The following is a 27,653-nucleotide window of genomic DNA, read 5'->3' as shown; positions in this document are numbered from 1 at the left end:
GGTGTTTGGGGTTTTTTCCTGCAGAGGTTTCTGGTCTGCTTTTTCTCCCTGTTCTGTGAGCCTTCTGCATAACTTGTGTTGGTGGCCTTGTCTTCTTGCAATGCAGAGCACAGAATACTGCATGACCTAAAACATCTCTGGCTATTAGAAGCATTCTTTGTGCCAGTAATACATGCTGAATTTCTTAATTTTTTTGGTAAGATAAATAGCAAAAAAAATGTGCTATTAAAGCTGCTATAATGGTGTGTTGGTAATTTTATGTTAGGGGATGTAAACACTGATACATTCATCAGTGGACTCCATAATATGAGGAGTCACAAAGTTTGTAAACCAAGGTAACAGAAAGTGACAGTGATCAGCACAGAGCTTTCTGTGCAGTTGACAGATAGTAGATGGTTATTAAGGATTTGATGAAGACTATGAGAATTTATGGCAGAATTGGGTGGGAATGGAAAAGATAGCATATAATTTTGGTTGGCACTACTGCTGGTGTGTCCCTGTTGCAGTGTCTGTACCTTTGTGACTTATGGGTGAAAATAACTTCACTGATGATCGTTCAAACTACGGATACCAAGATTCCCTGTGTTCATGTACACTGATGGCAGTTGTTGTACATTAAGTTAGACAATAATGAAATAATTCATATTTATGTTAATCCCAGCAGGTTCTCTGGAGTAGCTGGCACTCAGTTGATAGTTATTACACAGTATAACCTGGGCTGGGTGCTTGACTGATGGACCAGGACTGAAATAGTTCTTTGTGTTTAAATCTATTTGTGGATCTATTCAGTTGTTTTGGAAACCACCTTGCACCTTCTTGGCTGTGAAGGGCTGCTGTGTTGCTTCCTACCTACTATAAAACCTGTAATTAGTTGTTTAGTCTAACTTGACTATTTTGTTGTTGTTTAGAAATTCATTGAATTTGAAGATTCTCAAGAACAAGAGAAAAAGGACTTACAGACCAGAGTGGAAGCATTAGAGTCACAAACTCGGCAACTTGAACTAAAAGCAAAAAACTATGCTGATCAAAGTAAGTAAGATATGGTGCACTCCCTGTAAGTGATATTAGTGCATTTTAAGTTTTGTTCTGTAAAGTGGTAATACATACACTAAATATCTGTGCCCTCTGATTCCTGTACTTGGACAGATAACTGGGTTTAACTCTTGTGCAAGTCTGTTTTCTTTAGAATTAAGGCAAACAAATCAGATACGAGCTTGTGACTTGTGATCTGATTCTTCTGGTATCCTGCTTGTATTGTTTGCCTTTTAGACTGTGCTGTTTTCACATTTAGCAACTTCTTCAGGAGATGCTTAGATTACTTCCTTGTTAGTGATGATAAAATAAACTATTTTCTTTCTACTGAACAGTTGTCTGTGCTAAAATAACGGTAATCTTTGGGTTTAGAAGCACAGCTGGGATGAGAAGAGCATTGATGGTGATTCTCATTAACTTTTATATAATTTTGGCTGAATTATTTATTTCTATGAGGCATTTAGTTTTTATAGAAAAAGAGTTTAGGAGGAACACTTCCCTTTTTAGAGATGTTCTATGTAATTTAAAAAAAAAACAACTTATGGAAGCTTTGGAAAAAGACGAGAGTGATCAGTTGTCTTGAAACACTTGAAGTTACATATATTGTAGTGTAGACATTCTGCTGGGCTGCTTCTTATCCAGCCACAGAGTCATTGAATGAAACTCCATCATCAGTTTTTCTGCTTTTCTACTTGGAGCTTCTAAGCCACCTTCTGTTGATGTGAGACTGGTGTGTTTATCAGTTAATATATAGCTTTTATTGCTGGGCCCTGCAGGAATGTAAAGTGAGACTGTGACAAGGCTGAGATAAGATCAGTTTCTAAAAGCGGTGCCAGTCGTCAAGATAGCCCCTTTCCACTACTCTTTCTTCCTTTATTTCTGCTCAGCCACATTTCCTGCCCCTAACACAGCATGTTACAGCTCTTTTCCAGCTGCAGCTCTAACACTGTTGGTGTAAAGTTTAATTTTCAGTGGCATGACTGAGTCTATAGCAGGGTAGGAGTGTCTGAGAGTGTTAAGATGAATGTAGGTGGCATCTACGGCAGAATTTTACTTAAATTTGGACAGTTTAGAATGGTGTTGGCAAGTCTTAGAGGCATCACCTGCTTCATATCCACTGTTCAAATATTCCCAGATTCTGTACAGGCAGGGATGAAGGAACACTTCAAGCAATCTTTCCTAGCAAAGACCAGGGTGATTATTTCCTAGGATTGTCTCTTTGTAGATGAAGTCAGGCTAAAATGGATAATTGTGAAGCAGATAGTAGAGACTTGTACCAGAAACGCTGTGATTCTTGGGAATGGGGGTGGGTGTGTGTTTAAGGGCGGCACAAGAAGGGAAAAGAAAACATTGTAGCAGGAGTTAAGTGGTCTGTTTTGGTAACAAAGACACTGTTTCCAGAAGGCCTGTGCTCTAAACCCACAGCCCAAACAACTCGTTCATGGGAGACCCTGGTCTCTGACAACAAGATTATGGATCAAGATTGCATTGTATCCTATAGGCCATGGCTTTATTCTGTTAATGCAATCCAAAGGACAAAGTGGTTGCACAAAAAGGAAAAATTCAGTTGGATTTCTGGCAATATATGTGGCAGCATACCTGGAGTTTCTCTAATAGAAGTTACATTTACCGTGTGTTGATAGCAACATTTTATATTCCTCTCTGAGTCTGTTGGTGTGAAATTCTCTTTTTGCTTTGAAGCCTTCAAATATATGTATGATTTTAAAGTTTTAATTATATATTGTGTGTATGTGTATATATGATAATAATGAAAGTATTTGCCCAAGAAACTCAATTGTTCCAGTAGAAGCACTGAGGGGTGCTAGAACTACTTTTTTTGTAAGAAGTAATGTTGCTAAAAACAGTTATCATAACTACGTAAAGCTCTGGTGATAGAACAATGGCTTTTAGACATTTCCAAAATCTATTTGTTGGAGAAAAAAGTCTTTTTATTGGAGAAAAATTTTCTGTGTTGGCAAAATTGTATCTTTGGAGAAACAATTGGGCTGGGTTGAACACAGAGTTTGCTTATGCTTGGGGTTGATAAGCTGTCTGGGACAACATGAAAGGCTGCTGGGAAGATTTGACATGCTGCTGATGCAGAGCAAGATCAAAGGGGACATAACCACATTTGCTGAACATCTAATGAATATTATGCAAGTGAACTGGTTTTTTTAGTGCTCTGTATTTCTAAGGTATGAAAACCATACAAGTGTCTATATTCTTGAAGCAGCTTAACCTTACTGCATTACCAGGCACCTGGCATGTTGTATGATCCCAATCACCGATGTGTCACTTTAATTCAGCTCCAAGTCTTTTAGCTATATTTCTTTTTCTCTTCTACTTCCTATAGTACTGCCTGTGCATCTAAATTAGGCTCTGGTATTGCCAACTGTGTTACCGCGTCGACATTGAAAACAGTGGCAGTGTTATCACTGGTAATGGGAGTTGCAAATGCCTGGCACAGAGCAAGTAAGCAAATAAAACCTGGCTTTGGAGTGCAGAGTCTGAGATCACAGCATCAGTTCATGACATGATTAATAGATTAGAATGAAAAACAGGTAAAACGTGGTTCCGTGTCGTACTTCAGCTGCAAGACTTCTTGCTTCTTGTGGCTGCCTGTGCTCTGTGGTTTTCCTCAAATAAGCAAAGCCTGTGAGAACAAGTTTTGTCCGTTAAAAAGTTTTGAATCATTCTCTCGAACACTGTCAGTGCTGAGCATTTAGTGAAGACTTGTCAGCTGGGGCATCTCTTAAGTTACATGGTTGAGTTCAGCTTGATTATATGTGCTTAAACCTGTGTGCCAGTAAAAATTGCTCAAGAAGTTATGGTTGTTATGCCCTGAATTGTAAGGGCTTGTTTGTGCAGTCTAAGTGATTGTCACACTAAATCAAAAGAAAAAAAGAGTATTTCTTAGCACTTAAATTGACCCTGTGGAATTGCATCCATAGCCATGTATTCAACCAGTTAGGTTGGAATAAAGCTGCCGTTTGAAATTACAGAAGTGAAATCAGGAGGTTATTTTCTGTCAACCAGTTGCTAAGTTCCTGTGGTTCACTGACTTCTTTTCTCTGCATCAGAAGTGGAGACAGTTGCTGCCAGATGAGTGAACTACCTTGAAGTGCTCTGTTCTTTTTTAGGAGGAAGTGGAAAGGGGGAGATGACAGCATGATGCTGCTGGGAGGACTGTGAGCCTAGCTGATGATGAAATCCCAAGTGGTGGGAGCAGATGCACTGGAGTCACCACTCCTGCCTGATGTGTAGCATGCAGTCCTGGTAGTTGACGGGCTAAGTTGGGTAGTTGATGGGTGGTTGCCTAAGTCAAGTTTGCTGCCAAAAAATGGTGCAATATGTGGCATCCGGAGGTAATTTCTTAAACTTTACAACTGCTTAAAGGAGAGCAGAGGTGTAAGGATCTGTGCCTTCTATTTGAGCACAGGAATGTGCAGCACTGGTGAAGCTCCTTGGCTTGTGATCCAGCTTTTCATCTTGTTTTGCATTGCTGCTCTTGGCTGTAACTTTTTTGGGTTGCCCCTGTCCCTCATGTGCTCTGGCTCTCAGCTGTATATGGACAGAGAAGGGGGGAAAGGCAGTGCCTGTGCTCTTGGGGTCTGTGCCATGTGGAAGGTCAAGCAAGTTAAATAACGCAAAGGTCCTGGGGATTTGTTTAGGAATGATGTTGATACAGGCAGAGTTTTTAGAAGTTCTTGCTGTGGGTCTATAGTAAAGCTTTTACTGAGTGTCGGCAAACGTCTATTTTTGGGTTTATGACTTACCTAGAATTCATGTAATTTTTTTCTTCTTCTCAGCAGCAGAGGGCACCTGTGAACATGACAATGCCAGGTGTTCAATAAATAACATGCTTCTGTTCTGCAGTGGTGTGTATCTGAGGCCAATGCTAGTCTTTGATATAGCCTTAAACATTTCTTACGAGAGCTTGAAAATACCTGACTTCCACATTATTTAAAGTCTTTGCTGTTGTGACACCCCCTAGTTCTACTTGTAATTTGTTTGCAGCATTAAAATGTTTGAAATGTCAACCTTGGACCTGGAAAATAGAGGGCTGTTAAAAACTTGTAACAGCAATACGCAGCTCGTTTGTCCAGCAGTGCTCTGTGAAGGCACATGATACTGGTGGGATAGTGCTCAGTCTCCAGTTACAGGAAGGGATAAGATCTTCTCAGAGCTCACGTGATGTTCCACTGAGTTTGGGGTGGGGGGGCCTACAGAGGTTTATTTTAGTTTGCTTACTTGCCTCTTTTTCTGGGAATGTCAGTTTTCTTTATGTATTTCAAGCTGTAAGTTAATTAAATTTTTGGGAGTAAAAGATGACTGTAGTGTATTTTGACTTACTACAGGAATGGAACAGCTTTGGCATAGGCTTTCTGGAGGAATCATTCTTGGAGTAACTTATTTATTAGAGAATCTGAAAAACACAGTGTCTGCATGACTGAAGTGCTTTCTGATGGAGGTGGTAGGCTGTGGGAGTTGAAAGATTTGGCTCCTTTTCTGGATCTGCCTAGTGCTAAAGTACAACCAAGATAACAAACTGCATTTGACAAGGCAACAGATATATCCACATACCTCAGTTTATCAAACCTGAGTTTTGTGCTCAAGATAGATTATATTTGGGGAAAATGACATTTTTAAAAGAAACCCAACAAAACAAACAACCAAACCCCAAACAAGTATAATCCCAAGAAACAACTCTTGGGTTTTGGAGCTGTAAATGTTGTGACACAGCTGTTGGGAGGGATGATGGTATTTCCCCTGTCAGGTGACACTGAGCAGCTATTGCTTGCTGAAGGTTTTATTTGGGATATGAGACAAACGCTTTGGCAGCTGACCTAAAAACATTTGTTATCCTCAGAAGCTAAACAGAATTATTGCTTCCATTGGCTTCAAGAGAAAATGCAAGACCAGGTTTTGTTGTGAATGTTCTGCAGATGTTATCTGATATTTGATTTTCCTCTGAGCTCTCAGGACACCAGCATTGCTGTAATGTACACCCAGGCAGTCAGCCTCTCATGGATAATCTGAAGGCATCCAATATCTGAGATATCCCTGTACATGGGATATCATGCAGTTCATGTGGATCTGTAGTTTAACAGGGAGACTCTGATGTGAAATTTCAGCTGTGAAGTTTAATAGAAACAGAAACTTCCCAGAAAATTGTTTTGAGATTTGATTTGTGTATCTGCACAGATGGTGATGTGAATAACTAAACACCTCTGTCAGTAAATGCTGTTTCTAGGGATGGCTCAACTGGTGTTTGTCTCAAGGAATACAAGGAATCTTTTCAATAGATCCTGGAAAGAAGTTGAAAAGTTCAGGTTTGTTCAGTTTGGGGGTTTGGATTGTTCCTACTTCATTTTCACAGACTGACAACAGGAGAACTAATCTGATTTCCAGCAAAGGAGGAACAGAATGGCTTAAGTTCTTGTGTTTCTTGATTAGCAGATGTGGAACTGAACTGTTTGCCAGTGTGTTCTCAGTGTGGACGTTCCTCGTCTCTGATGATGTCCACCATCATCACAGGTTTGTTCAGCAGGCAGATTCCCCCTGCCCTTTGCTACACTGTGCCCCAGGTATCAGTCACTACACCTGGAAAATCCTTCTGTAAGGAGAATTGTGAGTATCAGGGTGTGCTGGAAAGGGAGGTTTTCCTCCTGACTGTGCATTTCCCAGTGCCTTTCCTGGCTGCCTGATGCTGTTCCCAAACACCTGCTGTCTGTGTGGTTTTGGGAGCCAGCAGCCCACTAGATGGAGCAGGGGGTACAGCTGGCTCCAGAGCCCTGCACCAAGCTGAGCTACAGGACTCAAGGCTAAAATAAAATGGAGCAGGAAATTAGAGCAGTGATTGGTCTGCTTTAAACTTGGCTATTAATATACCTGAGCAAAAGTGGTGAGAGTAGCTTGAAATCCACTGGTGTATAATTAAGTGCTCATGTGTGTTTTTAAATTAAGGGAGTATTGTAGTTTATGTGCTGGAGTTTGGTCGTTATACTGATTCTGTTGCTAAAAATATTGCAGTAAGTAAGAAAATGACTTTAAATGTCTCTTAGAATCTTGCATTCCTGAGTTTTCACTGGCTTTAAAAACAAATCCAGTCTGCTAAAGCTTCTGTGTCCACACTGACTTCATGTGGATTTTCTCAGACAGGGACTTGCTTCAATAGCCAAACATAAATGGAGCATCCCACTGTTTGCAAAGCAGTCAATCAAAAGTTTTCTTAGTGAAACGCTTCTTTGTGCAGAGACTGGGCAAGGAGTTGGGTTTTTGACTTGATTTTGTATAGAAGTTTCTTGTATATATTCTTGATTGAGTTTCAACCTATGTGAAGAATGTCCTGGCATGTGGTTGTCTTCATATTAAATGTTGTAGCAGAATGTTTAAAGAGGTTTTTTTTTTTTTGAGTTTTTTGTTGGGTTTTTGGTAACAAATTGCAGGGATTTTGTGTGCCTGAGACATAGTGCAAACTTGAACAGTCCAGAAGTGTCAGGGATAAGACCATTGCTGCTGCATATGTTGATATTTCCTATCAACAGAGCATTCTTGACAGCTAAATTATCTTCATAATTTCGAGTGCCCTACTTATTAAACTGAGATCTAGACCTGTAGTTCACAGTGTAAGAGCGACTTGAAGATGTTGGTCTTGCCAAGGGGTTGAATTTTTCACTTGTTTTACAAATCAGTTTTCTGTGCTGGTTTGATTTGCAGGTCTTACCACTTCCAGGTTAAATACTTGTTTGATAGCTCAGTCCTCTTTTCAGTCCATGCGTGATGTGTGTGCTCTTTGGCAACTACTTAGGAGGTCATAAGGTCCTTCTGGATCTGCATCTTAACTTTGGTGTGGGACCTGCATTAAAGAATGGAGCTGGATGAAAGCTGTCCAAGGAGAGTCTTCAGACAGTCCTGGTGCCAGGAAAGGCTCCTTAATGAGCTGGATCTTTGTCCTGGCTTGTGTAGGAGGAACTTTTAATTCCTCTTGAAGGCATCACACTGGTTGGATTTGCCATTCTAGCAGGTCTGTTTCTCTTTCTCCCCCTCAGGCTTATCAGGAGTTTGAGGCAGAGGACAACATACAGATGAAGGGTGTTCCAAACTTGGTAAAAGCCATCAGACTTGGGAGGTAAGCTCTGACTTTCAAACAGGCAGGGTGGGCAGCTTAGCTGCCTAATTCCTCATAATGCTGTCAGGAGACAGAAACTCCAGTTTCTCTAGTTTACTATTATATTAAATCTCCCATTTTTAGGCTTAATTGGTTTTCTTTGAGAGAACTTTGATCGAGATTGGTACCTCAGGTCATTAAAGGTGTTACAACATTGACAGTGCTGGAGAAGTTTGCAAGGAGGCCTTGGGTTTGAGTTGGTGGTGATGTTCCAGGGGGATACTTCCTCATCTGCCTAAAAGCACTAGAATATTTTCATTTTATGCTCATACTTATGATGCTTGAAGACCTTTATATTTTTTTCCACATAAGCTTCTAAGAGTGAGTAGTGCAACTTTTTTGTTGCATGTTATATTTAGCACATGTATTATCTTAAACAGTGTAATCTTGGAATGTGAGATCTTCCTTGATGTAACAAGGCTTTGTAATGGCTTTGTAAAGACACATTGCAACAGAGACAATGGATACTTTTGCTTTTAGGATGTATATTATCAAACTAATTTTTTCATCCACCCATAAGAATTTGACATCTTAGTGGAAAAAAGTCTGAGACTGAAATATCAGAGGAACTTTTTGTATTGTTACCTAAGTCAAGCTGATAGGAACTATGTCTGGTTGGCACTTGGCAGGCCCAGCATGTGGCAGGCACTGCCAGCACACAGCTCCATTCCTCCTGGGGTGTTATCAGGGCCAGACATCCACTCCTTTGTATGTTGGTGTATTAAAATGGAACTGGCAACAATTCAGTTTAAAATGTACTTCTGGGTGCCAGTGAAAGGCATTTTTTCCCTCCTATTTAGTTTCCTGTTACTGCTGATAGGAATGTTCCTTTAATAGTGACTTAAGTTTCTCCACATTTTTGGGGCAAGAATCTGGTGGTCTTCCTCAAAATTCTTCTGACTCTGTGTTCAAGTCAGTGGTGATTTCTGATCCTCAGGGAATATCTGATCTCTTGCAGTGTTTAATTGGAAAAACAAAGTGTATTCTGTTGGTTATTTTGGCAAGATCTTATCTTGATGGGAGGCATATTTTGGGTAGAATAGATTTCCAGTGCTGTGTCTCATTCTGCTGGTATTGGAAAAACCAGTTCTGAGGACTGTTACTGTGGTGTCTGTTGAGGGTATGTAACTTAGTGTACATCCTCTTCTGGCTGAAACTTCCAGCTCTAGGAAGGTAATGTGTTGCACAGCTGGAAATGACTTCCAGAAGAAAGTGCTTAATGTCAGTTATATCATCTTCTGGGCCCTTAATAGTTTTAACCTTTGTACCTAATGAAAACAGTGGTCAGATCTAATGGAGATATCCCCCTTGACTGTACAGCATCACTAGCTATGTACATTTGTCTTCAATGACTTGATTCAAGGAGCTATTTATTATAACTGGGACATTAAAATTTTAAAACATTTTAAAGCATTTCTTTCTTCACAGAGGGAGGAAGCGGTGTGCTCCTTTACGGCACCTCAAGGCCTGTGCAAGTGTGTGCTCTATCTGTAACAGTGGGAAATGCTTCTGTGGATTTCCTGGAGGCTGGTTATGGGCAGCTGCAAAGAAGGGTGTTGGTAACACCTGATGTGGTGTTAATCTTCATTAAATGCACTGTTGAGTACTTTCCCAGAATCCACTTGCAGAATTCATCCCTGGAGTTGGCTGCGCTGTCTAGACACGAGCTCACTGAATAGTGTTGGGTCCATCACCCTGGTTTGTGTAGGAGCTCCTGGCAAGGCCAAATTGAGCCGTGACTTCACCACCCAGCGTGAAGCAGCAGGGAGGCTCCTTGGACACTGTTGGTAGGAGAGGGAGATGGTTTCAGCAAACATGAGGCCCATCAGTTGTGCAGTTTGCACTTTCTGATTTCCTATTTTCCCAAAGCAAGTTTAGCACAGTGGAAAGGTTGCCAGGGTGATCCTCTGGGAGCTGTGGCACACTGCCTGGGCACAGTGTGCTCATGTGGCAGCTGCTGAGTATCTCTGCTGGGCAGCTGTTTAACATCTCATAACTCATGACTAGGATGTCAGGCAAAGATAGTGGATAAAAGATGGTCTGTCACATCATAACTTTGATAACTGTAAGTTCTGACTCTTGTTTCTGTAGTCTCTTACCAAAGGCTTCCATAAAACTGCACTTCAAGTGTACAAGGAGACTTAAAACAACTTGTGTCTCAAAACAACGAACTGAACTCTTCCATTCAGTAGTGTTCTACATCACATAAATATGTATTTTTTAGATGCACGCATTGTGCTGTAAAATACATTTTTCTATATGTTGTGTTACAGATACTTGTGCCTCACTTGCTGCTATTTGATCCAAAGACCTTTTGTTCCGTTCTATATGAGGGCAGAAATGGAAGCATTCGATCTGGCAATGTTATAAATAATATTTGATGTAATATTTTGGTCAGATATTTATAGGTGGACTGCAAAAGGTTGTGTGAAGGAACTTAATATTCTTGTAAGAGCAAGATTAGATTGGGAGTTCAGAATGTTTACACAGATTTGAGTGAGTAGACAGTTATGTATTTTGGTTCCAGCATTTGACTCGGGCAAAGACTTTTTTCCATTGAAACATACTTATGATAAAATACTGTGCCAAAATATAGATATATGGATGAAAAAGAAATGGTATATCAAGAACTAATTTTCAGAAGACCCAGTTGGCAACATGAAAATACACAAGTGGCAGAGAAGATCTTGGCATTTGTCTTCAGATAATGTGCGTCTGGCAATGACTCTCTGGAAACATGGAACTATAGATTTGAACTTTCCCAGGGGTATTTAAGCATGGCAAGTAGAATAAGCTCAGTTACACAGTTTGATACACATGCTTATGTCACATAAATATTGTGTTCAAAAATACCTGAATAAAAAGATGGAATTCACATCTAAGCAGCAAAAATGCTTTGTGTTTGAGTGACAGGATAAGTTGTGTGTAGATGGTTCAGAATGCTGTTAATTTTTCTGCAAATTAATTGCTTTGGGATATCACAGTTTGTTTCAGCTCAGTTTCATCTGAGCTGAAGCACAGCACAGATGAGCTGGGCTGCTTGGTTTGTTCCGTCTCTTTCTAATAAGAACTTGCTGTCTAAAGTTCTCCTAAATCTGCTAGGTGTATTTTTAATTTCTTAGAATACCTACAGAAGTATTTAGATGTTTTCTTCCTTTAAATCTATTGCCTTAATGCTCAGTGAAGTGTGAGTGAATGCCAGTGGAAACCCTAATTTCTGTACTGCATAGGGCTTGAACCTGTTTTAACAAATACCTTGGCTATGTTTGTCCTGGTTAAACACAGTCTGGAAACTGTGTGGATGTGTTTTAGGGGACTGATGCAGGACCTTAGCTGGAGCCCATAGCTTCATCTGGGATTGAGTGATGTGGTCTCTGCCTCTTGCTGTGGTTTCCATGTGAAACCATCTGGATTGGGGTGAGCAGTAAGCTGGCCTTGAACAGAAAAATCCCCTCTCACTGGCCTAGCAATCAGCAGGGGAAAATAGAACTTGGCTTTTTAGGGGAATGCAAATTGCAAGATTGTGCTGCTATTGATGGACTTAGGAAACTCAGTGATAAGAGCTTAAAAAACAAAACCACTGACATACTTTTTATCCTGCTTTGTGTTATTTACTACTAGGAATACTCTAATCTGCTTGCTTAGTCCCAGGCAAGTCAATCTCACTAGAACTCTGAATTTAGTTTTAATTCTTCTATTTTTTTTTCTTTTTCCAGTTAGCAGACTTGAGGAGCGTGAAGCAGAACTCAAGAAGGAATACAATGCACTTCATTCAAGACATACAGAGGTAGGTTGTTACACCAAGATGATTTTGGGGTATCTGTAAAAATGTGGATCTGTGGAAAACCTTGCATTGTGAGCAATTGGGAAAATTGTTGAATGTTTTGGTTTGTACACTGAATTGTAACCAGGCTTCATTTGGTGATGTAGTTTTCCTCATTCACATCTAAGTGTCTATTTCTCAATGCTTGATGACACATTTGTCATTTTTATAGCTTTGTCAGATATTGAGAAGTTTTAAAAAGGAATCTGTTCTTCCATATTTCAAAGGCAGTTCGTCAAAGCACACTAATAAGCTTCAAAGAAATAGAAATGAAATTACATTTTCATACTCTTTCCATCAATTTTCTGTGTTGGTTTTATTTGTACCATTGAAGGAACAAATACTTTCAAAACCTGGCCTACTGGGATTTGTGATTAAAAGAGTTCCCTCCCATACTTTATTGAATGCTATTGAAAATGGGATTTGCTGATGAAGATGGAACAAGTTTGAATTTGTTATTTTAAATAAATAAGAGCCACACTGTTTAGGTTAGGTCCAAAGCATAAAAACAGGACTTGCAGTGCTTTAGTTTTCAGTAGCAGGTTGTCTTTCCCATGCAGGGATGTTTTACTGCCTAAGTCATATACATGTTTTAGTGAGGAAGTCACTAGGTGCTTTGAAGTATTCTGATTAATCTGGAGTCCCACTAGTGAGCACAGTTCTTCTCCTTACTCTCCTTGCTTTGCCTGTGGAAGGTCAGAGAGCTGTTTTTAGATCCTTGCTACCTACCAAAGAGGGCAGTGCCATACTGACTGCTCCCAGTCCAAAAGACCCATGTGGGGAAAGGGGAAGCAGATGCAGATGTCACATTTGGTTATCCTAAATACTTTCAGTGATCTCAGGTGCTTTATACCGACAGCAGCTGAAAAGTGACTTGGAACCACAACCAGTCTGTAGCGCTCAAGTATTGTGTGACCAGACTTCTGAAGCTTATAAAAATATCCATATATTTACTGAAATCATAGCATTTTTAAAATCACATTTGTTACTAGATAATTGCTTTAGAAGGGAACATCTGTTGAAAACTGGAAATCTAAGTAAAATGAGAAGTGACAAATCTTAATGCTGCCAGCTGAGGTTTGGCATCCTTTTGAACTGGAAGTACTTCCGTGTATTGGGTGCTTGCAGAGTTTTGGTTATTGTAATTAGAGCCTGTGGGATCTGTCACAATAGAACTGGCAGGTTTTTATTGAATCCTGTTTCACAGAGTTCAAGCTTAAACTAAATGTATTGGGCACCATTAATTCAATGAAATGCTAATGACATGTTCTGAATATCTTTTTACATAGGTTTTGCTCCAAAGTGGACAACAGCCTCTGCTGGTTTGATTCCAATTTATTAAATGCTTTTACATCTTAAATTCACTCTCTTTGGTGTAGGGAGAGGTGTTTCCTTGGGCTTTACTATTACTGGGGTGACTGTCCTTTCTTCATAAAGATATAATTTGTAGTGCACCATGGTATATCCATACCTCTGTTCTCCTAAAATCGGATCTCCTGTTTTCTGTACTCCTCCCTTTCAGTATGACTGCTTCCTTCTTTCTTTGTTTTCCAGACCATTTTGAGTCTTGCAAAGATGCACCTCCTTTAAGGATAGAGCATCTCAGCATTTTAATGCTGTATCTGGTGCATGTTTGAGGCTCAGGGACTGAAATAGCTGGGAACTGGAAAGGACTGGCTGATAATAATGCCCATCTCCCCATTCCCTTTGTGATTCCCTGCTTCCCTTTCTCCCAGCTAATTCTAACACTTTAGGTCTGTGTAGTAACTTTTTTCTTTTAATGCAAGGTATTTTGGCAGGTATCCAACTTCCTTTCAGCATTTAGGTTTATCAGGTTTATTGAATCAAATATTTCTATCAAATACTTGTTTCTGAAACTTTTTTCTTCCATGTTTTACTAGGAAGGGATACTTCTTTCCTTCTGAGTCTGCTTCACTGTTGTTTTTACAAGTGATCCACTTGGTACTTACTGAAATGGCAATTGATTGTCTTTCAATTGACCAAATAATGAACAGAGCATTAGAAAGATCATTTTTTTTAAATTTAGCTCTAAGGTGTTGGCAGTGCTTACTTTGACAGATGTCATGTTAAAGATGCAATGTGACTGCATTTTGTGCAATCTTAATTTCTAGCAATTTTTCTCTCTTCAGTCTTCAGTATTTGTTTCCTTCCACCTCCCACTCCCCCTTATTCTTTATTTCACAGATGAGTATTTCAGAGTTGGATGTCTTTCTCTTGCAGCTCCTGACCTGAGTAAGGTTCTGTATCCATGTCCTTCATGATACCCACCTTTCAGGCCTCCCTACCTGCCTTTGCTGGAGTTCACTGCCCAGCAGAGGTGCTGGCTCAGCAGCCCAGGGAATGTCACCCATTTTCAGTCCCAATGGACCAAGACATACTGAAACTGAGTCACGTTGGGGAGTTCCACTAGGGTTGTGAAGCAGAGAGCTCAATCAATCCCTCTCCACAGTGTGTGTGTTGTGGTGAGAGCTGGGAGTTCTCCTTGGAGCTCAGCCTGCCAGAGACAGGGCTCTGCATTGCAGCTCCAGCACCAGCCTGCCCAGCAATGAGGTGTCTGCAGCTGCAGAGACAGCAGGGCTGCCCTGGCTGGGGAGGGCTCTGGGGACAGGCTTTATCCTCCATCACCCTTCTGTTAAATCAGCCTCTGTCTTGCTGCTCTCTGGAGAGGGGGGTAGGCTGGCTGGTGTGAGTACAGGACATCCCATTAAGCCTCCTTCCCACTAAGACTGTACTTGGGCTAACTGGCTTGATTTTAAATGGATTAGGGTGTGAGAACCTGGGCAGTTGAGATGGCAGCTTGGAAGGTGGGGTGTAGCAGGTAGTGAAGAGGATAAAATGTTCAGTCAGAACAGAATGGATGGAACAGCCTGAGCATGTTCTGACATCTGTGCTCTGATTCGTTGTCTTTCCTGTGCTTGCAGTGGGTTTTGATCTTGTGCTGATCATACTCTGCTCTAACAACCTGGATGAGTGACAAAGCAGTGTGCTGGAGTTCCTGAAGTGGAACTTCTGGAACCTAACTATGCAAAGTCTTGTTTCCATTTTTCTGTGACTGTAAAGGACCAGATGCAGGAAGCAATCATACAGCCAAGGGCAGTGCGCTGGAAAGCAGAATGGTTGACAGTGGTCTAACACAAAAATCTTCAGATCTTTGCTCTCTAGACTTAGAAAGGAATTCTGTCAGTTGCCTCTTGTATCTCAAATACTGTTCTGTTTAACAGGATCTGGCTTGTTTTAGTGCCTGGATAAAAGCAGGCCTGTCTGCTCTGTGTACCTGTGGGGGCTTTTTTGCCTTTGCTGCTGAGATGATGCACTGCTGCTGGTACGTCTTTCAGAGCAAACCATTCAGGGTGGTTTTGCCTGCTGAGTAGGAGGTAAAGGATCTTTCTTTCTTTTTTCTGCAGAGTTAAAGGGCATAAGTTCATAACTATGGCACTGGCTTTTTAAAGGCTTGGCTAAGGCTTTTATGTTTATTACTCATTTGGGAAACTGAGGCAAAGCAATACTTGAGCATCTTCTGGAGAATTGAGTAATACCTGTGGCCTCTCTCTGCACAGGTTTCCAAAATAAACCTCTTCTTTCTCTGTTTAAGGAAGTTATTATTTTTCTCCCTTTGGAAACACCAGGCTGAGGTGGTTCGATATCTTTCCCTGACACACAGAATATGGGCTTAGTTTAATGAAGCATAATTGGGCCATGGAAGTTTCTCATTGTTCTGCACTGATACAGCATGACAGAACAGTGAGCCTGGCTCTGGCAGTGGGAATGGACTTGGTCAGGTTCATTAGGATAAACATATCCCCAGCAAGTCCCTAGGCAGGGGACAGGAAGAGAAGGCTAGTGGAGGTGTCTGCTTACAGTTACAGCTAAGCATGGACAGCTGTCACATTGTCTGTGAGATTAGACTTTGGATATCTGTTCAAGTAAATACTTTTTCTAAAGCCTTATGCTGAGTGTTAACAGCTTGATCTATAAAACCTGGGTTTAACATATTCACATATTACTGTATCTGCCAGCAACACCATCTTGTGTGTGGATAAAGATGCATCAAGCTCTCCAGTGGAAATTGTGCTTTTACTTAGGTGAGAAACAAACCACAAACCCTGCAAGGAAAAAAGGTACATGGAAGTATGTTTAGGACTTTGATACTGAATCAAGGAGATTCTAGAAATATCTGTTACATCAGTAAATCTAGATTATATGGGACAGAGAAAGATCTATATACACGCAGTTGGGTGCACATTCCCAAAGGGAGGAGCTGCTTGTGCCCAGCCTGATTGGATGTGCAGGATAAGCAGTGAGGGCTGTAGCACTGAGCCTGGTGTGACAGCCAAAGAATTACTAAAACCTGCCTGGGGGGAGCTAAAGCAGTGACACAAAAAGGAAGGAGGAGCGAAAGAGCAAGGAAGGTATAAAGGAGATGCTCTCAACCTGGTTAAGGCAAAGGTACAGGTAACAATATTCCCAACATGGCATATCCACATTTGTTTGTGACAAGGAAAGTGCTAGGCTTGTGTACACTGGGAGTGGTTATATTTGTAAGAGTAGAAATTGAAATGAGTGCCAGGATGTTCATTGTCTGTTACTGAGTGCTTAAGATGTAGAAAAACCTTATAATATTTCTGCAGTTGTAAAACTTGTCACGTGCCATATGAGGAAACCAATCTGAGTATTTTTTTGAGATGGAAAGACATTGCATTCAAAGGGAATGGATTTCATGTTCATGCTGTAATGTGTTTAAAAGCTTGTTGTAGTCAGTTTGCACATGTGCCCTAAAATCATTAACACCTGAACTGTGAAATGCTGTTAATTAAGGTAATTCTTCCAAGTTCTGAGTTTATCTTTAATCCCCTCAGCTAATGGTAATTGAGCAATGTGTTTAATTACAACAATGCTGAAGTGCTCTGTGTTTGTGATGTGTGTTTCTTGGAACAACTGGTTGTATTCAAAATACTTGTGGACTTCATGGGTAGCAGAGCGAGCTGTCAGTAGTGAAAGGATGATTAAATATTGACTGCAGCTTGTATTGAAGAGAAAGGGGGTAGACACAGTCAATTATTTATCATCTGTTCTCTAGCATAACTTCAGTAAAATCTTGTACTGAGAGGAGAGCAATTCAATCCATTTAAGTCTATTTTTAAAATGTCAGTAGTATTAAAACCTTTTTATTTCGACAGCTGAATAATCTCAAAACAGCAGAACTTCTAATCAGATTTTGAGCACTCAGAATTCTAGTGCATTAATTCATTACACGTTTTTGGATCAGAATGGCACTTCATGGATATGCCAAGGCTTGAGGGTCATTTAGATTGAAAAGATTTTTGGATGTCATCTGGTTCAAATCCCAGTGATTTTGGAGCGAGTCTTCAAAATTTTATTGCAGATAAGCAGTTAGTGGGATTACTTCCCAAGCTGCAGTATTTAATTTATTACTTTAACCTTCAAATTAAGTTTATGAAAGTTGGGAATTCACACACCATATCTTATGACTACAGCACCAGCTGTGAAGCTCCCCATCCCATGGGGAGGGAGGGAGGGTGAGGAACTCTTTTCCTTGTGGACACTATTCCAGTATTGTCAACTTTTATCCTTGGGACCCTGGGTTGAGGCAGAGAGTGGGCTTTACATGGTGGTACCACTGTTCTGTTTTTTTGGACACCACAGGCACATAGAGCCTGGATCTGTGGAGAAATTGCCATGGAGTGCTGCATGTGCACATAGAGCCTTATGATTCTATGAATCTTAAGTTACCATGCAGCACTGCACATTTTGTTTATAATTTTATTTTTGGGTTCCTATAGCTTACGTGCATTGTGCTGAAGTATGTGATCTACAGATTTGCTTATTTTATTATCAGCATCATTTTCAGCTGCAGAACAATATAAACTGAACAGTTCTTTCAATTGACCTACCCTCCAGTCTCTGTGGGTAGTAAATGTGATGAGACATTTCAGTAAACAAAAGAACATACTGAGAGGGGGGAAGAGAGTAGGTTAAAACCATGTCCTTTGCAAAACATGAAAGTTCTATGGGTTTTACTGACCCTATTCTTTTTTCCCATGTGTTAGTAGTTCCCTGGAGAGGTACTGGTCACTCATCTTCTGTTCACTGGCTGAAAACACAACAATTGTTCTGTTTAAAATTTTACTTTGAGAAACCAATCAGTGTGCTGCAAATGGGAGTGTTTGCAGGCAGGTCAGCAATATCTTCCTCCTGTGATGAGGGAGTACATGAACAGGATACAGAATGGTCTAATGTGCATTTCAAAGTTATGCATTCTTGGGGCTTATCCCCCCTGGAATTTCTAAATTAATTTGCATTATAATAAATCTGTGTAAAACTATGCAGAGGAACAATTGGAACACCTAGTTTTGCCTGCTTGGTTAAAATGGAAAAAACCAAATGTGGGTAGTTGAAGGTGGAGCTTTCAATCCTTTTGTTTGCCTTTGTGTGTGAGCAAGCATTAAAAATCAGAAAACAAATGGGATGGTCTGGTGAAACGCTGCATTTTGTTGGAGGATAAATATTGTAAGCTTTTGACAGCAGTTCAAGCATATTATATAATGTTTCTCTAAAAATAGCATGGGTTTTTTTCTGAATTATTTTTATTAGTTCAGGTGAATGCTGGGAAACCAACATCTGTATGTAACCAGTAGTTAACATAAGTTACTGATTTGTAGAATATCTGTCAGTCAGGATATCTTAACCCAGTTTGTTTGATCAAAGAAATCCGAAACTAAGAATATATGTTCCTATGTAGCTAATGGTGGCAAGCAGGATTTGAGGAGAAGCTGGCGCTGAGGTTGGTGGCATCTGAAGGTCAAACTTGGATACATCAAATCTGATTTGAGAGTAATATGTAGATGTAGGTTTCCAGGTCCTGCTGAGTTCAGTCCTCATGTGTGCAGCTGCCCCCAAAACAAAAGGTTATATAACACTGGTTGTACAAATGCCTGGTAATATCACTATTCTGAAGTGTTTGTATACCCTTTGTAGAATAGCAGAAGAAATTGCAGTTCTAAAGAATAGGTTTTTTTATTGCTAGAGGAAGCTGTTAAGATGTGACCTGAATATGTCTCAGGAAAAAAAACTACACTAAATTCCTCTGCAGTACACCTGTGATTTCTTTCTTCCTTTATTGTTCCTAGAGCCCTATTCATTTGTGAATGTGAGTGTTGAAAGTGCTAAAAATACCAAATTGCATGTAGGCTTTCCTCAGGCTTTCCCAGTTTTAAACTCAGAGGTGTGTGTCCAGATGAAGTCCTTGGAGTGATGCAGTAATACCTGCTCCCCATGCATGTCCTGGATCAGTTACATGCTGAGAGCAGCATCCTTTGGCCACGGGAGTCAGAGCTCATTAAATAAGTTATGTCTGCAGGAGTCACCGTGTTGGCCTGCGCTTGTCTCTTGTGAGAAAGAGAGCAAGCAGAGCTCATCTTGAGTGCTAAAAATCCACAGCCACTGTCCTTTTAATGAGATGTCAGCCTAGTTAATTTAAAACCAAACTTCCCTTGTAGAAAATACAGAAAGCTTAAGTTTATTTGTATTTTAGAAGAAAAAAGGAGAAGAAATGGGTACTTAATATTTCTGCCTACAGAAATAATCTGATTATTAGCCCGTGGATCCAGAGTGTTTAGTATGTGAGGGGCATATTGTCTGACCTTCACAGTACTTTGCAATTAGGCCTATAGTGCCTACTATGTATCATGTAAAAACTGCTAATATCTGCTGGACATAGAGGTCTCAGACTCAAAAATGTATTTGAGCATGGTACTTCTTTTCCAAACTCATGTTTGAAATATTGCATGCACTTTATTTACCCTTAGGATGTTTCCTGTGCATGAATGCACAAGGAAGTTCTCTAATATTTTTAATTTAGTATGGACTTCTCTTCTGGTTTGTGGGTTTACACACTGTATAATTTTGCTGCTTTCTTTATTTCTTTAATGTCTCTAAATACTTTTACTATTTAGCACTACAGGGGGAGAATATATTGGTCAAGAACTTAGCAGTTGTAGTACAAGTAAATGTTACTAAATATTTCTTGCTGTTTTTGTCCTTGTAAACAGATGATTCACAATTATATGGAGCACTTGGAAAGAACCAAACTTCATCAGCTAACAGGGGGTGATCAGCTAGAATCCACAACACACAGTAGAATTAGGTAAGCTATTTATTGCTCTCTCACCCTGAAATGAGAGAAAAAAAATCCATTCATTTGTGTTTGCAAGACTTTGTTCTTTAATCCTACAACAACGGTTCGGCTGAATCGGAAAGATTCGTTGTATGATTGGAATGCGGTAAGAGAACAGCGTAGAAATCCGTAGAAAGAGGCTTTTGCTGTTGTGCTGCTAAGCGTTGAGATATACTTTGTACATTAATTAGCCTTAAACAATTTCAGCTTTTTGGCGTGTTTGCGTTGGGGCAGGCAGGGAAAATGTCAGCGGCTGTCCCGGCGCGGCCGCGGTCTGGCCGCGGCTTTGTGTGCAGGGCGGTGGGGGTGCGTGCGTGGTACCCGCTCGTCCTCAGGGCTCGCTGGGAATAGATTATGCAGATTTGGGAGCTTTGGAGCCGATGAACCTTGCGTGGAAGGAGGGAGAAGCGCTCCCGGGCTGGCCGTGCCTCTGCGCTGCTGCATCGATGCTGCGAGGAGCGGCGAGGGGGAGGAGGGCGGTGATGTCATTGCTCTGGAGCTGCTGCAGGAGAGCGGAACGCCGCTGCTGCTGCTGATGGCATTGTTTTTGTGGCGGCGGCTGAATGACAGACTTTGCCTACAAAGATCCCCCCTCGGCCCCTGCGTAGCCTTCTCGGAGCCGGCGTTCCACCATGCCAGCGCAGCGCCATGAATCCGGGCTGCATGCTGCTGTTTGTGTTTGGCTTCGTTGGCGGGGCGGTGGTCATTAACTCGGCCATCCTGGTGTCGCTCTCTGTTCTGCTGCTCGTGCACTTTTCCATTTCCACGGGGGTGCCGGCTCTGACGCAGAACCTCCCGAGGATCCTCAGGTACTCTGACCCACTGAACCCCGGCTTCGTGTGTCTCGCTGCTCCCCTGCTTTCTGTTCTCCTCCCTTTTCAAACAGGGACAAATCAGAGATGTAAATTACATGTAAATGTCAGGTTTTGTTGTAAATGTGTCTATGTACAGAGATACAGTCTGTTTTTTTTCATTGCCTTTTATTTGAGGTCAGTTTGTTTCTTTTCTCTGTGCAAAGCTCTTAACATCAGTTTATTGTAACCTGCTGCAAAAGCTGCAATGTTAATGTCAGGGATAACACGTTCAGTGTATTGTCAGGTACTTGGCTGATCTTGTATAGCATAAATGTATGCAGTCCAAGGCTTTGTACTATTAAACTGCACCTGTTTTAATCAAAAGGCTTATGTAAGATAAGTTAATTGATGTTAACACCACAGTAATTAGTTGATCACGTTACTTTCAAAAAATCTGATTATTGGTTGGTGGAGGGAACAAAATCTTTGATTATTTAAGCATTAGAGTTCTTAAAGCCTATTCACTATTGTTCAGCCAAATGTTACCCTCTCCTCTGTTTCTGTACTTGTATGGCAAGTTGCCAGCTGTCTGTCCCCCCCCTCAGGTTATGTTCTGTTTGTCCTACGTGCCTGGAGCAGTAGCAGACAGAGATGCATTAGAATATTGTGGCCAGAAGTAGTCTTGACATGTTTTAATGCTATAATTACGGATGGAAAACAGCTGGAAAAGTTTTAAAATGCAGCTTTCTGGCCTGAAAACTTGACATATTTTACCTGTGGTTGTAAATTCAATAGCAAATTTTATTTTAAATGGAAAAAAATGCTGGAGATTAGTGATCTCTGGAACAGCTATGTGACTTTTTCCTCCTTAATACTAGGTGCATGTAGACTTCGTATGGTAGTATGCTTTTAACTTGGGTCTCTGAGCACAGACGGGTTGTTCCAAAGGTTTAAAGGCTCTCAGTAGATGAAAGAGATACCAATCTATACCAGTAGCTGATAAAAAACTTGAATGAATATTTAAATATGAAGAAATAAAATAAATTTCAAATGAAACTCTATAGATTGATCTAGTTAGTAAGTCTATGTTTGTTTAAAAGGGGGGAAACCAAAACCCAGAACAAATATTTCCCAACTCTAAAACCAAACAAAACCAAAACAGACCTTCATATCCATTAACTTATAAGATGTTTTTTTAATTTTAAATAGTCAGATGGTTTAAGAAATAGATTTTTTTTTTTTTGTAATGTGCTTTTGCTCCCCTGGAGTATTTAATAGGTTTGAGGGGTTTGGGGAAGCTATGCTTTTTCCTGCCCCTAGTAATTTGCATTAGGAATTACAGGAATTAGAATTCACTTCCTTAGTCTTTATTCATTTTAAAAAAAGAGATAAAAATATAGGATGAAGGAATCTAATTGTAGAAGAATTGTTTCTATTTTTTAACACTAGTCAGATTTTAGAACTGAGCATCTGGTTGCTTATCCTAAAGGTTCCTGTAAATGCTTCAGTGCATCACTTCAAAATACTAGTTTAGGCTTTTAAAATACATGTTTCCATTCTGCTCGCTGGGGCATTTTCAGGTATTTTTTGGGCCCTGGGGAAGCAAAAGAGGTTCTTTGCTTTCTGCTCAACAAGCAGTGAAATAAATTTAAATTGCTTCAGTCTAATCAGATCATTTCTTTTAATGCAGCTACATGATAACCTTCATTTCCAAAATTAGCCTCTTCTGCAAACTTCATTTACTGTACAGCCTTGTGATTCACCTGACCTCTGTTCTAACACATCAAAATATGTTTATTATAAAATTTCTTTCAAACTAATCTGGACAAAAAAGCAATGTCAGGTGTGAACCATTTTGGTACCCATTTAATATCCTCTCTTTTGAGGATTGCAAAGCAGATCAGTTTTGTGGCATGTCCTGCAATGAGGAAATGCCTAAGGGCAGGCCCCTCCAATGCAGCTCTATCAGCCCCTGAAGGGCAGCTTTTCTTCTTCCTTTTTGTTCCTGCACTTCTTATCCAATGAAATGGTCTCAGCCCCTCTTTTGACATAATCTCAGCTTCAGTGGCATGTCTTTTGTTCCCCACATGCCTGAGAGTTGTGGGAAATCTAAAGCAAAGCAGGACCTGTTACAATAGTGGGAATCTTTGGAATCCACTGTGGGGTTTCTCATTCCAGCAGTTGCAGATGCTGGAGCATTATCTGGTGTTTTGAATTTTGTAACCCAGACTGATTTTGCTTTACTCACTTTGCTGCCTGCTTTGTTGTGCTAAACTACTTCACAATTAATGACTTAATTTGGAATAATATTTCTGAAAAGCCAAGATAGCTCCAATGTGAGAACTAGGTGCAAAGGTTTTTCTGATAAGAAGCGTCTTTGTACACCTGGACTGCAAAGGTTCATGCCAATTAGAATTGTTTGCTGTTTGAACATTGTGGTTTTGACAATGTAAAATTTACCGAAGGGAGTTTACTGATTAATGGGTAAATAAAATCCCTTCTTCACTAACTTTTCTTCAAAGCAAGTAAACAAAAACATGTCCAAAAATGCTTAGCTTTTGCTTTTTAGCACTCCCTGCCATATTTTTGCATGTATTTTATATGCAGATACTAATTCTGCCTAGGTTATGTTTAATTTGTGAAGGACCTTGTGAAAGAAAACACATGTGGTTGTGACTTTTTACAATGCTGAAATGTGAAAACTATGCCATCACTTGTGCACACTTTTATCTTCTGCCTCTACTATACTTAGAGCTGTGCTAGTTGATTACAGTCTTTTTTTTCTGCATTACATTGTTCTGCCTGAACAAACACTTTGCTTATCTCAGTTCTAGGCCTGGCTGATATTTTTCCTTTTCAGGGCTGGCTACAGCATCCTATGAATGGCATTGCACAGAATGGTTTTGTCTCTTGCTAGCAGGAAGAACGACTCCTTTTGTTCACTGAGCACACTACTGACCTGGGGATTTTTTGTTTCTTTTGAGGGTTAATACATAAACCTTTGGAGTTTCCAAATGCTATTTTCCACAGGGAAGTGAAAAGAGTGAAGAAGTGAAAAAGTTGGGATGAAGTAATTTGCTTTGCTGGCACAAGCTTTTGTGCAGCTTTAGGGTGAAGTAGAGGGTTGAACTGATCTTGGGTAAAACTACACAGTTTTTGGCTGAGCCAGTGTAGCACTGGTAATTCCCTGACCCAGTTCTTTTCTCTTACACAAATCCATGTAATTTCTGTGATCTTCAGGAATAAAATACCCAATGATTTGAGAGTAGTTGCTTGAGGCTTACTGTTTACAGTTTGACAAATGCTTCCGTTGATGATTTAGCTGTTTGCTGTTGTAGAATTTATGTGGTTATATCTTGGAGAAAAAGGTGCAAAATGGTATTTTTAATAGTGGCTGCTGAAAACTGTAATTCAATCTGAAATAAGGAAGCACTTTTGTCATATACTTCTGTTGGTGTTTCATTTCTGTAAAACTTTTGTTTGCTACAGAGTAGCTGCAGCGTAAATCAATAACTGCTATTTAAAGCCATGGAATTGACCGTTGGCAATCATGTGAAATGAGGAATTATTGGGTGCTGTGGCACAGTCTGGGTGTGCTGCACTGTGTTTAATGGAGCAGTGTCTGCATGTTTGAACCTGGAATTTCACCACTTCCCTGCTCATTTCTGAGGCCTACAAGAAAATAAACTGTGTGACATCTGAGATGGCTGATGAACCCTGCCTGTCTTTCCAACAGGAAGGAGCGTCCCATATCCCTGGGCATCTTCCCCTTACCTGCAGGAGATGCTCTCCTCACACCTGAGGCTCAGAGGGATGCGGCGGAAACGCCCGCGGCGGAGCATTGGAAATTCCACGAGCTGAGCCAGCCACGGTCCCACACCAGCCTCAAGGTGAGCACAGCCTGGCTGCCTCGTGTGGCAGGAGAAATTCCCATAACAGATCCTTGGGAGAAGGAAAAAAAAAAAAAAGAAAACAAAACCAAATTGAAAGAGAGGAGGGAAAGCTCTAAAACATCTCTGTATAAGCCAAGTGCATTGCTTACTCCAGTGAGCTTGAGGGAACTTTCTTACTGCAAGAAACAAAGTTTTGGGGGCATTTTCCAAATGAGTGATAATACAGGTTAGTTCTCTTCTTATTCTCAGCAGTGGGTCTTTTCTTTCTGACTAAGGACCCTTTCCAAATGTTCCAACTTGTTTTTCCACACTAGATATGTATCTAGGTAGTGGGAACAGTCTAATTAGCTTTATTAATGCTGCTTTAGAAGGAAAGCTTCGGTTACTCCATGGGCAGTGCTCTTCATGCAGCCTCTGCCTACTACCAGGTGTATAGTGTAGGTAGACCACAGAGCTGAGAATTACCTAACTTTCCTGAATTAGCCTGTGATCATGATTTCTCTTACTTGTAGCTTGGCTATAATTCCTGAAATTGTTCCATGTTCCAACAGTGAGAGGGTGGAATAGAACAATCTGCAGGAGTGCAGGAATGGGGGAGTGGTGTTGGAGTGTGATGAGTCTGGCAGTCTAGGATGCACTCGCAGCACAGCAGGAGGAGGATCTGCAAGGTGAAGAACTCCAGAATGTGTAAATCCTCCCAGTATATACTTCTTGATGAGGTTTTTTTTTGAAGACTATGGATGTGCTGTTATTTCTGGAAAGGCATACAGCTGAGAGGAGTTTCCTGTTAAGCAAACTTAATACCTGCCTAGTAGTGAAATATTAACTGATCAGAACTACAAAAACTCTTTGGAGGTAATAGGAATCCATTTATTTATCCTGGAGGTCATAAGGAGATAATGGAAAGAGTAAGTAGTGGTTAATTATAGGCATATCAAGGTGACAATGTGAGTTTGCTTCTAAAAGTTTGTCACTTAAAAATGGTGCTAGTCAGGAGGTTGGATCTTGAATTCATCCAATTCCCTTTGTATTATGCTAATTAACATCAGTAAATTGGCAGATTTTAGAAAAGCTGATTGAAGTATAACTTATGTACAGTAAATACAAGTTATGATGAAGAGTAGGTGGAGATGAGGTGGAAAGGGAAGCTTCTGATTCCATCCTTTCCCCTCAGAAAATTGGCTAATCCATATTGTGAAAATAGGCTTCTTGGTATAATTCTTCCAAAAATAATGCAGTGCTAAAATGCGAATTCACAAAATAGCATGAACTGTAGTTATTCAAATCTACAAGTTATTCAGAATAAGTTCCTTGAGTCCAAAGCAACATCTCTACTTTGTAGCTGTGAGTGTAAAGTACTTCTTAAGTTAACTTGTTGAATAACATGATATATTGAAGTCAAAACCAGCATATGAAACTTTTTTCTCTAATACTTTTCTTCTAAATACTTTTAACATCCAGTACAAGGCACAAACAAGATTCTGTTGCTTTCTAGCATCTATTTTCCATTCATGCCTGCACATTTCATTAATGGTCAGTGTTTCCTCCAAAAGTGTCACAAAGAGGAGGTGGCAGAGATGAAAAATCTGGGTATTCTGTAGCTTGTGCAGTAGTGACATTGCTGGATATCATTTGAAGATGACACAATTATGTACCACTCACTCTTTTCTACTTGTTTCTGCACAGCATTGCAGCAGATGAGTTACTCCTTCAGATTTATTTATTGAATTTTTAAACTGTTTTTTCTTTTTTTTCAGGAAAAATCTTTTGGCAGCATGACCAAAGAAGTATATTTTGCTAAGTCAACACAGCACTGACTTTCAAATGTTTAAGCTTTGAGATATTCCCATTAATTGAGTGTCACTTAGTGAAATTGCTTTTCATTTTCTTTAGTTCTGGAACAAACATTTGTAATAGTTTAATCTGTGTAGTTTCCAAGAGTAAGGTAGAACAATACTGTAGATAATAAAGTCAGAAATATAAAATAGATGGGGTGATTTGAAATTCCCTTAGGGAAAGGACCATTCTATTCACTGGTTCTTGTTGTGCTATCAAGCTATTTTTCCTTGAGCTTTGTGTGTGAAAGTCAGTGATCAGTTTGTGCTGCATCAGTTAGTGGATGCTCTTGGAATACAAAGATGTAGAAATGTTTGAACAGAGCCAACAGCTCTGCTGAGGTTTTATTCCTCGTTTGTGTGAGCTCTGGATGCCCTTGGTAAGGGGCACCACTTCCTCCCTTCTGTATCTGCTCACTCAAGTATGAACCATTAGCCAGTGCCTCAACTTCACCCCTTTAAAAGGCAATTGGGTAAATTGCAGAGAGGTTTTTTCTTTTCTTTTATTCCTCTAGAGGTGTCTGTATTTCTGAATACTTTTGACAGAAAATCAAATACTAATAATTGGCTATTCTGCAATTTACTGCAAAACAATGAGAGCTGTCAGTAATTGATAGGCAATTAGTGCTGAATTTTTGTTTCTAGGGCTTGCAGATTCAATGTGGGGATGTTACTATAGGATGCAAGCTTTACATTTATGCTGATATACATAAATGTGTGTTTTACTCCCTGTCCCTACACAAATAAAAATCTTACTGTAGTAAGTTCCAAAAGGAGAAATCTGTAAGTTACAATTCATAGTAATCTTATGCTAAGTACAAATGAGAGAGTGTGTATCTACATGCAGGCGTCTTCTGTGGTTTTTTTTTTAAAAAACCTTAAAATTCAGT

At 40.2% G+C, this 27,653-nt stretch overlaps 1 protein-coding gene across 12 annotated transcripts in view; it reads left to right on the top strand.

Moving 5' to 3' along the window:
• SPAG9 (sperm associated antigen 9) overlaps positions 1-27,653 on the top strand; it is a 61,812-nt gene that overhangs the window by 5,629 nt on the left and 28,530 nt on the right. For 4 of the 12 annotated variants that reach the window (XM_039562106.1, XM_039562102.1, XM_039562104.1 and 1 more), the window contains exons 2-6: positions 909-1,029; positions 11,920-11,990; positions 13,316-13,348; positions 20,117-20,211; positions 24,772-24,925. In XM_039562106.1, the coding sequence (XP_039418040.1) occupies positions 909-1,029; positions 11,920-11,990; positions 13,316-13,348; positions 20,117-20,211; positions 24,772-24,925 (474 nt within the window). Of the gene's footprint in view, positions 1-908; positions 1,030-11,919; positions 11,991-13,315; positions 13,349-15,403; positions 15,422-20,116; positions 20,212-20,715; positions 21,051-24,771; positions 24,926-27,653 lie in introns of those variants that run through there. The other 8 variants (XM_039562105.1, XM_039562103.1, XM_039562107.1 and 5 more) reach the window with 5 other exon arrangements.

This window comes from Corvus cornix, chromosome 18 (assembly GCF_000738735.6).
Source record: "Corvus cornix cornix isolate S_Up_H32 chromosome 18, ASM73873v5, whole genome shotgun sequence".
Lineage (NCBI taxonomy): Eukaryota > Metazoa > Chordata > Aves > Passeriformes > Corvidae > Corvus > Corvus cornix.
This window is presented reverse-complemented; position numbering and strand designations above follow the sequence as displayed.